Raw genomic sequence first — 13,150 nt, forward strand, 5'->3', positions numbered from 1 at the left:
ATCTGATATCTCTTCCTCAAAAAAGGGGTTTCTGGGGGATTTATATAAAACTGCTACGTTGTCAGTTGTGTTACGAGTATGTTGCATTCTTTGGATTATTCTACTGGAAATATTTTCATAGCCCTTGTAATGAGAAGCTCGATGAATAAGATTTTAGGTAAGATTTGCATGATTATATTGTAGTTTCGATGTTTCTCTTGATTGATGGAATTTTGAGTTCCTTGTTTAATTTTTTGTCCTGATGTTTGTATGGGTGGCGTTTGGGGTACAGGGTTTTCTAACAGTGATCCTTATTCTTTCCAGGATTGGTCTTCTCCAATCTCATTTTCTGCAGCTCTTGTAAAAATTAAGCCACTTCTGGTGCTTGTATAATATGATAACGATTGTTCTAGGGGAGCGGACTTTAGCTGAATAATGCCTGCCCTGTCACTAAGCCTTGCTCCTCTGCTGAGATGAGCAGGTGATTGCAAAACTTATTCAAAGAGGATTGATGGAACAGCAGGTTTTTTTTGTGGAATGCCCCAAAAACAGATGAGCAGGAGAACTCTTCATTAAGCACTGACTGTAAACTACCCACTAGATCCATCTGAGGGACCTCAAAAACCTTATCTATGATGGCTTGGACTCAGTTGGCATTGCTGTGGTGTCTGTGGTACAATGGAGGTATCGGTGTCAGGCTGGATGCTGCGTACATGCGCGCACACACACTGCCCCTTAGTATCCATGAAGAAATGAAGTGCCGTGTACGTGAGGTCTGATGGGTCAGCTTTAGTTTGTCTTCCAGGTGGCTTCTGGCTGGCCTGGCAGCTTTCACTGTGGGCTTGATGGTTGCTGAACAATCTGTTTTTGCACAGTAGCCATTTGTTCAAGGGAGCCATTTGTTGGGAGTTTTGTGGTATCTGAAAGGTGGCAGCTGTAGTGAAGTCCCCAGATATGGGATATTCCAGTGTGCTGTGCTGTACTGTTATGGTTATTGGGAAACAGAAGCTGCATTGGGCACCCAAAGAACAATTTAGAAGTAGTATCTTGTTGAACATCATTCCGTATGTTAAGAGTTAAGACATTAAATATGAACTTTATCCCAGTGGCTTGGTGCAAAGATTTTAACCTGTCTTGGTCCCAGCTATAGTCTGCTTTGCAGATTTCAGTGAGATTTCAACATAAATAATGCTTGTTCTTATTCCTCACACAGAACTGGATTTCCTCTAAATAAATACTTGCTTTGGCATCCCATTTTACATGCCTTCGTTGTGTGTGAAATTTAGAATAAATTGAGAGGAAGGTTGGCCTGGAGTTTTGTTTTATTTTACAGAACAATTTATCTAAGTGGCTTTTTTGAAGTGGAGGGTCTAGCCTAAGTGTTGTGTAAAGTTGTTTATAATTTGTTTTATTTTTCCTCTCTTATGACAGTGATCCGAGCTAAAGTTGTGGGGAAGAAGCTCATGAAAGATGGACCGTTTGGAACGATGCGATACACAGTCAAGCAGATGAAGGTATGTTTGCAGACATTTCACATAGGCTTGTAGATATGATAATGATTCTAATTAACATGTAATAACAAACAGAGTTTGCATACTTAAAATAGCAGCACCTCAACTTTTCGTATTGGTCAGCCAGAATGGAAGGTAACCAGCAATTGGTAGAAATTTGCCTAGAGAGGGGAAAGGAACAGGAAGAGGTCATTCCTGACATACAATGCTAAATACCTGAATTCTTCCTTTATTTTAAAAATTTCTGGTAGTATAAGGTGCCAGATGGGCTGCTTTAGATACTGGAGTCCTGCTTGTGTTCAACATACACAGTGTTAGACTGTGGAAATGCAAGCCTTTCCACGCAGCGCTTTCATTAAATTCAAGATGTGGTGGTGGTAGGGGGTCTGCCAGCCTTGGGAGACTGGTCTTTCATCTCTTCTTCCCTTGCATTCTTTGTGACCACCAGTTAGAATAAGGGCATTTTTTTCCATGTACAGAACAAATGAAACTCGTATAGTGAAGTCTTTATATAAAGCTAAACCACACACTGTAGCTTTCAAATATCATCAGCTCAGAAGAGCTATAAAGTATTGGCTCCGAGGTGAAAAGAGGTAGATCTCCTACACCAGTGGCTTGGTTTCTCGACTTCCTCTCTTCAGAGCTCTAATTCTTTGCTGCACAAACTGCAGTCAACCTGCTGCTTTGGACCTAGCTTTTTTCCTTAAACTGACCCCTTGTTATGTAATGCTAAAAATCAGCCCTAGATTGTTTTTCTTGGCTATGCCATTCCAGTCATAAGACTGGTTTATGTCTTAAAAAAAAAAAAAAAAAAAGGGAATGGAAAAGCTTGGCAGAGACTGCAGAAATCTGAAACATATTAGACAAAGTAAAGGTTCAGAAAAAAACAGTCACTTGCCTGCCTCGTAACAGTAACTCTCTTTATAAGGCAGTTTATAGCTAAGCACGAAAGCTGGGAGGAGGAGACGCAAAGCCTGTTTCATAAGCTGTCGCAAAACCACACACGTAGCCAAATCTGGTCCTGGCATGGCTCTTCCACTAGAGTGGAATGCTTGCACTTTGAGTAAGAGGGTGTGAGGTGCTGGGCTTACTAATTTCCTTCATCTTAAAAATTTCTTTTTGAGATTCAAAAGGAAATGTATATATTTGTTAATTAACTTGTATTTGTAAAAAAGGCACCTGGCTATGTTGGCAACAGTGAGACAATGCTGCCACACCTTTTTTTTTTTTTTTTTTTTTTTTTTTTTTTTTTTTGGCCGGCCCTAGCCTCATCAGGCTTGCAGCACTTTGTGTAGTTCTTGTGCAGCTTTGTCAATCTCCAGCTCAGTCAGGGTACCCCACTTCACGAAACTACTCAATGTCTGCATGCTGCAGTGGCTTCATTGAATCTTTTTTTTTTTTTTTTTTTTTTTTTTTTTTTTTTTTTTTTTTTTTCTGATTTTGTCCATGTCTGTCCAGGACCCCTACTTTTTGTCCTTCTCAGTTCCAAGAGTTTGGTGCTTCCTTTCTAACATATGACCATGAACAGGGTCCAGTGGTGATCTAGAATAACAGTAGTCCTCAAAATGAATTATTACCCTTTAGCAACCATAACGTTAGCCTCTCTCCTAACTAATGATACAGCCTGCCCTGTTGTCAGCCAGTGAGCTGCAGTGTCAGAGATCTCTGGAACAGCCTTAAGCATTCCTCCTCTGACCTGGGAGTTTGCAGTAGTGTCCCTGCTATGAATAGAAAAGGCTTCTATGTGTCTGCTGGCATGGGGAGGAGCATAAGCCCAGGCAAGGCGAGCTTGTTGAGTGGAGCAGCAGCCACTCTACCATCATGACTGACACCATCATGTCAATCTTTAAATAAAACTCCTGAGCCTGTCCTGGCTGTTTTCATTGGGTTATTCTGCAGTACAGGGCCAGGGTGTTTACAGCAGATACTACAGTAATCTGCAATGTCCTCGTGCTGAGACCACAAGAGAAAAATTGCCTTTTTGCAGGAGCAGTTCCACAGTGTTTTGTTAGGAAGCTATGCGTCCAACAAAAGCAAGAGTGATTTTGAAGGGGAGATGGTGTGTTGGTCAAACTGCCTCTATGCCTGCTACATAGATGGTGGGCTGGTGAGATGTTGCATTGCACATTTAACTGTGACCTTTGGCAGGAAGGAACCTGAAGCAGTCAAAGTGCTCAGTAGAGCTGGAATGTCCGGAGGACATAGTTCTTGGTAAACAAACAAACCAAGTGTCTTCTTTGAAACCCTGCTGTCTTTCTGCTGAGCTTAAGAGACTTCAGTATAAAGAGGGATTCAGCTCCATGCAGTGAGGGAGCTCAGAGTGGTGCGGCAAATCTCTCCCTTGCTTGCTCCAATGAAAGCTGACTGTCCTCCTGCTGAAAAGAAAACTAAGGAGGCCTATGGCTCTGTACAGCTGCATGGGAACAACTCTGAAGATAAAATTAACGTCAGTGTTTTTTGGCCACCTATAAACCCATCTGCACCTGCAGATGAAAAATAAACAAGTCATTTAGTCTATCAGTGTGTACTGAATTGCCTGTGAAAAGGATTGAGAGCCTTAAAAGGCAACAAACAATCTTTGTATTACTTTCATGGGTTCCTTGGAGTTTGCTGCGGCTGATTCTTGCTCTCACTAACACTCCTGAACTCGTTGCTGAATTTCATGACTAAACCAGCTTGGGGCCTGGACTGGAGCACAAGGTCAGCCCACAAGCACAGAACAGTGCCAGGTTTTCTAGCATTCAGGTTTGTTGTCTGAAAAGGCCTTGTGCTTTTTCAAGCACCCTCTGCCTTCCCCCACTGCTTTCTCAAATAATTTAAGAATATTTCAAGATCACATGTCAAAAATCTGCACAGGACTGATCTAACCCCTCCATGTTCTGTGATGCTGCAGTACATTCTGAGAATGGCCCAAACCTATTTCAGGAAACTGCAAAGGAAACAAGGAGATAAGATATTTCTGCTCCCGGTACACAAACAGTCCTGGTTGACCATGGCAGCACTCTGCACAGGCTGCCAGAAGCAAGGAGGCTTTCCTTGGTTTGTTGCTAATCTGTAAAGTGAGTCTAAGGGATGAAACCTGATAGTCCCAAGAGGAAAGAAGTGGGGTGGGATTAATTTAGTTTAATTTTAGACAGACTAAAATGAGGTGTTGAGTCTTTCCTGCTCTCTTGATTGTCAGTGGAGAGAGACAAGAACCACCAAAGCATAATTCAGCCCACCAGTTGTAGACAGCTATTTTAGGATGGGCTGAGTTGTTCTGGAGGTGCCCGTCCTTGGTGTTTGACTAGAGAGGATGCCTAATTCATATGAAGCGCCTAAATTTTAGGTAGCTGAAGGTTAGGCAAGATGACTCCAAGCCTTGTTATCTACTGTGACCTCACATGGGAGGGATAGAGGGAGGAACATTGTATTACAGGGTGAAGTTAATCATGCAGCAGGAACCACCACAGGATTTGCATGTGCATTTCTGAGGCAGTATGGGGGCTGCTAAGGGGAATGCTGACACAGCTGGAAATAGAGCAGCACTAGCAGGCACCACCATGTGACGCTTGCTAATACTTTGTTCCCTGTCATTACGCTTCCAAAAATATACATTTGTGGCGACAGGAGGACTCCGAGGGTAGCAGTTAGGAGAGAGGCTAGCTTTATGGTTGGTTTTCTTCTGACTGGTCTAGTAGCACTTCCAGGATATTTTGTGTACCCAAAAATAATGCTTAAGGTATTCTTTTATTTGTTTTGAAAGAGGGCATCTGTAGAAGATTCCCCCTTGCCAAATTTTCTTTTTACTCACCTGAGAACCAAGGTCATGGTGAATTTTCTTTAGTCATCAGAGGATGAGGCAGGCCCTGTCTGCCCCCAACACTGGGTCAATTAGCGTGACAGTTGCTAGCATTGATGAGGGTCACTGAGGGGTGAGATAAAGTGCTTTTTGAGAAGCTGAGCATGCTTCCTTCAGCAACCCTGATGGTGGTGTTCCTGATGGTAATGTGAACAGGAAATTAGGTCCAGGAGTCAAAAAACAAACCCCAGTTCAGCATCACTAGTTACTTCATAGGCAGTCATGTTGAGCTTGATGGTGCAGAAGATGCGAGGAGTGACGACTGTAAGGGTCCTGTAGGAAGGGCCTGAGCAACTTCTCAGAGGAATGATTAGTCTAGCTTGTAGTCCTTTCTGCAAGGGGGAGAATGGGCTCAAAGTGTGCCTGTGCACATGTAGATTTTATAGCACAGGTATTTAATTAGCCCAATACTACTTGGAGCTTAGCACTCTGAGTGACAGATCACTTGTACTGCACATGCACAGCATACAGCTCTCTGCAGTGTAGATAATGCACTGCCTGGAGAGACTGGGCAGCCCCAGATGTTATCTTAGCTAGTCTTATCTGCTTAGATACTGTTATCATAGCTTCTTGGTGTGACGCCCACTAGAATGGGGTCTGAACACATGATCTTTATTCTCTGTGCCTTTCCTCACAGTACCCTTGTGAAGCAAGGCAGAGCTGTTCTACAGAGAAGGAACAAAAGTGTACTGAGGGCTAAATAACTCATCTAGGACAGACAGGATGCTTGTGCCAGAACCTAGATCTCCAACTATCTTGAGCATAATTGGAAAATCTGAGTAGATCATTCCACACCAAGAAAATTACAGGAATAAAGCAGAGATTGGGCAAGGTTCAGTTCTTCCATATTCATTGAAAGACTTTGCACACTTAGGGACACAATGGTGTCTTCCAAACATGATCTGTAAGCTTTTGTTGATACAGTATGATTAATTTAAAAAAATGCTTTCCTTGCATATTTGCTGGGTGTGGAAGGAAGGCTGGAAAATGCAAACCCTTTAGCATGTCTTTTACTGTACACAGCAGTGCTGTTACTGAGTTATGATACTGTTATAAGCTTATGCTGATTGGGGTAATATAAGGAGAAGAAAAAAAAACCTGGCAGACATTCCGTGGATGCCCAGAAGATAGTTTGACCTCTCAGCATAGCAGAATTAGTAGTAGTTTTTTGGTTTTCTATATGCAGTATCTGGGCCTACCATAAAATCTGTTAAATCAACAGACATCCTTTCACTGACTTCATAGAGGTATGAATCAGGCCGCTAGCACCAGAAAGAATAGCACAGATGAATTCTGTAGAAGAAAAAGGGTTGTTGTTTTTAAAGGAGGGGAGGGAATAGTGAAAGATGAACAAATGGGGACATGTATCCTGGGATAATAGTGGACTTCAAGAAATAGAATACAGCATGGAGGAAAATGCCACCGCTCAGGTGACACAGCAGCAAGGATCTATATCTCTGGGATTGTTTGGGATTTTTTTTCCTCTTTTGCCTCACTTTAATATTTACAGTTAAACTGAATGTGAATGTGCTCTCTAGCAATAAAGCTGACAGGGGAAGGGATAGGCTGGGAAATGCTTTGAAACTGTGATTCTGTCTGACTCCTATTGTTTAACTTTTAAACATTGGCCATTCATACAGTTGGTGGGGAAGAAAGAGAGACAATACTTTGAAAAGATAACCAAATTTTAAAGATGAAATTTGGAGGAAAATCATCCTCAATTAATGTTTCAAAATTAGGATACGTTTTATTGGGTCCAATGTACACATGCAGTGGTTGTTTCATTGCTATGCACAGACTTCATTATGCTACTAACAGGCGTGCATGAGTTTCCCTAAATTGCAGCGGTGTAAGGTCAGGTCAGATAGGGACACATGCTAATTTCTGACTGAATCCGACTACCAGTATATCTGTGGGTTCCTATTTCAATTAAACTGAACTCTATGTTGGCTTCCACTTAAGAAAGATTACGAAAAAGGAGATGGGGTAGAATTCTATTTCTGCATTCATTTAGTTAGAGAAACATTAAATCCTTGCTGAGGTCAGCAGGAGTTGCGTATGCTAGGCTTTTGAGGAGGAAGTGTCTGGCTTGATGACTTAGATCGAGCGCCAAAGGTTTGAAACTCTTAGAGCAGCAACACTGGAAAATAGGGTCATTGTTTAAAAGAAAAATCCCTTAGTTCGGAAGAAATTGTTTAGATCACATGAAGGAGAAAGATTCCAAACTTGAAGTAATTTAATTTCTCCCTAATTATGAGCTATACAAAGAAAAAAATTCTTCAGGATGTTGGCAGAGCTTCGAATGTTGGCGCTTTGCTCACTCAGTGCCGCTGGAACTAATTCGAGTGGGGAAAAGTGGTCCCTGTGCTGAATTGCAATGGCTTGTTAACAGGTGGGTATCCTCTACCAGCAGATCTGGTGGGGAGACTGTGGAGAGTCCAGCTAGTGTCATTAGTCCTTTACCTGTGTAAAGACTAAAAGTTCACTGCTTGCCACCACAGTCTAGGAACATAGATTGTAAAGAATCTAAGTGAAAAGTTGTCATCTTAAGATGACTTAAAGCATTTTTATTTGTTTCTCTAGATGTACAGGGGCTTCCAGATAATGCCACATGTTCAGTACATCTACACAGAAGCCTCTGAGAGTCTTTGTGGAGTCAAGCTGGAGGTCAACAAGTACCAATATCTGATTACAGGTAAAGGACAGTGTACTTCTTCATAATCAAAACCTCTTCTGTTCTATACATACACCTGCTAAGGACATGGACAGCTGTGTAGACAGCTCTGTACACAGTTTCCCAAGTGTTAAGATGGCCAACAGTATTTTGGTGTTCGGTATTCTTTAATGCTGAGAGTCATTTCACTTTCTAGATTTCCCTCTCTTTCCTAAAGTATCTCTTATACCCAGCCATGTTGTGACAAATATGCTGTGTGACAGTCCACAGCTGTCAATTCATGCCTGAGCTGGCATGTCTGTCACAGGGAACTGGTTGCTACTCAGCTGTGCCAGAAATGGAAGATCCCTTTTGGAATGAGCTGGAGAAATGCAGGCTGTTGAGATGGGGGGATGCAAAGAGATAGAGATGTGGCAGTTGCCAAGTCTTGTTTCTAGCGAAGGTGTCAATTCACTTAGTTTTGCTCTGTTATTGAGAGGAGCTTGACAGCATTACTCACCTGCATGTTGTTGCTGTTGCTTACAGCTGGCACAACACTCCTAACTTACAGAAGTGCTGTAATCTTGCTGGCCAGAGATTCCTGAACCAGTTAATAAAAAGAAAGCAGTTGCTGAGCAGTGACTGAAGCCAAACATATTGAGAGCATTAAGCAATCTCAGGAAACGAGAAAAGTGCTTGAGCTGAGAAGTGCTAACTTGTGACTATGTCTCTGTTTTCAAGGCCGTGTGTATGAAGGGAAGGTTTACACTGGCCTTTGCAATTGGTATGAGAAATGGGACCGGCTGACTCTGTCCCAGCGTAAAGGACTGAATCATCGTTATCATCTGGGCTGTGGATGCAAGGTATGTGCATCTCTAATTAGGTGGTGTTAAGACATTCAGACCCTAGAATTCTGTTTCCCTTGGCTGGTAATACCAATGATGCTGGTGAACAGCCAGGAAGAGAAATGGAGGACAACACTTTTTACAGGGAAAAAGTAAAGCTCACCTTTAGTGTTGAGACCAGAGAAGAGAGAATCAAATAAAAATGCAGAGTCTATGCCTTTTTAATGCCCTGTTGGAGGTAATTGGGGTTGGGAAGGCTTTCAGAATCCATGCAGAATCGTTTGCAGGTGAATGAAATCAGGTACCAGAGGCTTGGCAAGATATGTCCAGCTTTTTTCCTGTGTAAACATTTTGAGTGCTTAAAACCTCACAGCCTGGCACTGACACTACGATTTTTGCTCATGGCCCCAGGCCTGCAAAAACATAGACACAAACTCAATTTTTCTGCACCTGAAAAGCCCTTTTGACTCTGGAATTACCTGTGTATGTGATGCTAAGCACATGCTTACATCCTTACTGAACTGAGGCTGAATTTAGCGTTAGTAAGCAAGTTTTGAGGGAGTGCAATTTTGAATCCCTTGTCTCTGGTAAAAAGACATTTTATATGCTGCTGTTGTTCCATGTAGCCTCACCTGATTGCTTTTTACAATTGCAGATTAGGCCCTGCTACTATTTGCCCTGCTTTGCCACCTCCAAGAGTGAGTGTATTTGGACAGACATGCTCTCCAACTTCGGCCACTCAGGATACCAAGCGAAGCACTATGCCTGCATCCAGAGGGCGGACGGTTACTGCAGCTGGTATAGAGGATGGGCGCCTCCAGATAAAACGATAATCAATGCCACAGATCCCTGAGCACGCTATCCCTTCCTTATCTCCCCTCTCCCTTACTTGTGGCTGATCTTCCTTTGGACACTAACTCTTACCAGATCATGATGATGACAATGAAATTAGTGCCTGTTTTCATGCAAATTTTAGCACTTCGAACACTTAAAAAAGAAAAGGAAAAAAAAAAAGGAAAGAAAAGAAAAAAAGTCTGTGCTACCTTACTGAGTTTGTAATCACCTTTTCCATTTTTTGATACCACTCATTTTGATCAGATGACATTTGGGAGCTTACTTTTGCACACCAGAGGGAAAAATGGGAGCGAAAAAAAAAGAAAAAAAAAAAAGATGGAGCTCTTGCTCTCTTACACGTATCATTAGCTGTAGCAATACAATCTCTATTTTTTTAGGAAAACAAAAATCTAAAAACTGTACCAATTAGGCACTGTATTCTTCTATGCGCTGGCTTCCCGTCACCCCTCCTCATGCACTAAGTGCTGAAAATACATAGACAAATCTATCTGAAGGAAAACAGGTTTCATTAATCAGATTGGCAAATGAAGCAAACTGAAAAGAAACCCGGCCTAAACTCTGGAAAAAATGACGTCTGAAAGAAATCCTCCTCTATGGGAGAGATTGGTGATGTGATTGACTCCAGCAGTGGAAGAATTCACCTGGTGTGTCTGACCACATCATCTGGTAAAAGCATTGTTGACTGATTGTCCTAGCTAATTCAGTCGCAGTGTGAATGCAACAGCACATTTGAAGTTCTGGCTTTCCTCAGAACAAAACGGAGAGTATTTTGTATTTTTAGTGTTGTTTAAAAAACAAAAGCCCCATCCCCTATGTTCAGGGAGGTAAATCCACCTACAGCAGAGCAGATGAAGTGCTGTGCCATCCTGTTTTGAGCAGCATTGGCCCCTGAAATTTTTGCAGCGTAGCTTCACCAGCAAAACCAGCTGGTGAACACCTTAAACCAAACAGATGCAAAAATACCAACTGTAAATCAATCACATGGAAGAGGGAAAGGGGAGACTTGCTAGAGCTCTTACTATAAAAAAATCTATTGCCAAAATAGTGTTTTGCTGAACTAAGATGTATATACACATAATGACATAAGCTATTTTTGACAGGATGTGGAATTTTTTTGGTGTTATAAACAAAAGAATGGTTTGATTGTGTTTTAAAGACAGAAATATTGACATTCCAAGTCAGTGAGTTGTTTTTAAGATATTGAAGCTCCAGTGTATCTGCAGTAGTGGCTACAGTCATTGTTTCCTCTGTACCTCCTTGCACCACGGCTCCTCCCCTGCAGCTACACTAGCTGCATTTGTTTATATAGTGAAAGGAAGTGTGTGTGGGAGCTAGGCAAGGAAAAGTGGTCTCCTAATAAGTGCTGGCTGGGATCATAAAATTTCAGCTGCCCAGAGGATTCCTTCTGTGTCAAGTGCTGTGTTTCCCTCTAGGCACTGTTAAGCATAGCTCTGTGCATGTGCTCATACCATATCCCGCAGTGATGTGGGAGGAGGAGCCTTACTGTCTTGTGCTTTGCTGTCGACTGGAGAAGTTTTTTCGTTCTATTTTGTTTTTTATTAAGAAAACTATAATATAATTTTTCTTATCAAATAAAAGTATTTTAAGTTTTAATGATGGTGAAGAAGGGGTGCTGACAAAATGGGTGACTGAGTTTTGGATGGGGAGGGCTTGGGCAGGGAGAAGATTATGCTTAACTTCATTTTTGTATTATTATGATTATTTATCTTAAGTTTCCATATATCTTCAGTTCATTCCACTTAGAAAGCAGAGCTGCCACCAGCAGGAAAAAGTGTTGCAGTGATTCCAGCCCAGGGCGATACAGCATTTTGCAGTCAGTGACCTCAACTACTGGAGAGTTGTTTGGGGCCTCTTTGCCAAATGGAAACGAAAGGGTGTCTGATGTGGGCCCTGATGCGTTTTTACGTTCCTTGCGTGCTACCAGAGCTCTGCCAGATGTACATCCCCCAAAATGCCCCATTTACTAGGTGAATTGTTGCCGCAAAAAGTGCGTAGCTTCATTTTTAACATGAGCTTTAAAGGGGATTTTCAAAGAGTTGATGTGAGAGGTGCCTAGGTCTGCTGTGTATTTTTTTTTCAGCTGCTCTGAGTGGCAATGCAGCACAAAATACACTGAAAGTCTCTTGGATTTTCCTGTGATTCAGGCTTGGAACACTTTTCAGAAGTCCTCTTCCCTGTGACTACTCCTAAATTATGGGTTGGAGATGAGAGGGAGAGTAGGGTGCTTCACAGCACCCATCACAGGATCAGGTGGTGGGTCAGAATGTTGCCCCTTTTGGCAGAGTATGGGGTTGGGCTTTGGGCACAGTGGAGCAATCTCTGTTCGAGCTGTGCACGGCTGACAAAATCGCTGAAGGTCACTGAGGGCAGAGTGGAGTCGGCCTCGGCACCCTCACTGTTTGCATTGTGTGGAGTCGGCATCGCTGGAGATGGCCCTCCTCATGCTCAAGGCGACTTCGGAAAGCTGATGTCACTTTGAGCTGCAGCCACTTTTCACGGTTTTGGAAGGCTAAATGAAAATGCCCCTCGATGCAGTGAAGTGTTGATTTGAATTTTCATTAAACTGCAGCTCTGCATATTTTACCTGTCACTGATTCATTTAGCTAGCTGAGACATCACAGTATTGCACTCAAATTATTGTGAAAATATTTGCATTCTAATGCTATGAGGACTTGTGTCCCTACATAGGATATAATGTAGCTATGTGCTTTGTAAACAACAAAACAGCAGATGCATTACCAGAAAATGAAGCATATTCCCATTTTACATTGCAGACGGTAAAATATTTCTGAGATGCAGACAGCTAGACCGGTGGGGGTGGGGGTTTGGTAGCAAATCTTTCCCCTTGCTGTGTAAAGAAACAGTTGTTAAGGCTTTTAAAAATGTGGAGCCAAAAGGAGGGGGAAGAATCCAGTAAAAATACATTTCTTTTGGGAGGCTTCTTAATTTTGTTTCTGTGCATACTATCAGGGACATGTATTTCTTGGGCTACGCTTTAGCTTGTGCTTGCATCAAGAACCTGACTGAAGGCTCCCTTGAAGTGGGAGGGAGCCATTAAATGGATTGAACAGGCTCTAAATCAGACTCAAAGACTTCTTCCCTTCTATCTGCTCTCCTTTCTTCTGTCTTGCTAAGTCACTTCTTCCTGCCAATAGACAAAACTCTCCCTCATTACAGCAGGCCATGCAATATGTGGCAACACCAGGCATGGAGATGTGAGGAGGCAGGTGTGAAGTTCTCCCCAAAATGTTAGGCTATGGAGCATACAATGGCATGCAGCAGCACAAATACCTTCCTGTCACCTCTGACATGCTCCTCACTTCACCCCATAACCTAAGGTCAGAAGAACTGTCAATGGCACAGCTCATGTGAGCACGACCTTTGGACATGTACAGGATCAGGCCTCCCCCCCCCCCCCTTTTTTTTTTTTTAAACTAATATAAAA

General features: G+C 42.4%; 2 protein-coding genes across 3 annotated transcripts in view; one reads left to right on the forward strand and one right to left on the reverse strand.

Moving 5' to 3' along the window:
- Positions 1–13,115, forward strand: part of TIMP3 (TIMP metallopeptidase inhibitor 3) — a 42,171-nt gene extending 29,056 nt beyond the window's left edge. The window contains exons 2-5 of the mRNA XM_009277010.2: positions 1,411–1,493; positions 7,915–8,026; positions 8,726–8,847; positions 9,485–13,115. Coding sequence (XP_009275285.1) covers positions 1,411–1,493; positions 7,915–8,026; positions 8,726–8,847; positions 9,485–9,682 — 515 coding nt within the window. The 3' untranslated portion in view covers positions 9,683–13,115. The remainder of the gene's footprint in view (positions 1–1,410; positions 1,494–7,914; positions 8,027–8,725; positions 8,848–9,484) is intronic.
- Positions 1–13,150, reverse strand: part of SYN3 (synapsin III) — a 185,749-nt gene that overhangs the window by 121,850 nt on the left and 50,749 nt on the right. The window lies entirely within an intron of this gene.

This window comes from Aptenodytes forsteri, unplaced genomic scaffold (assembly GCF_000699145.1).
Source record: "Aptenodytes forsteri isolate BGI_AS27 unplaced genomic scaffold, ASM69914v1 Scaffold482, whole genome shotgun sequence".
Taxonomy (NCBI): domain Eukaryota; kingdom Metazoa; phylum Chordata; class Aves; order Sphenisciformes; family Spheniscidae; genus Aptenodytes; species Aptenodytes forsteri.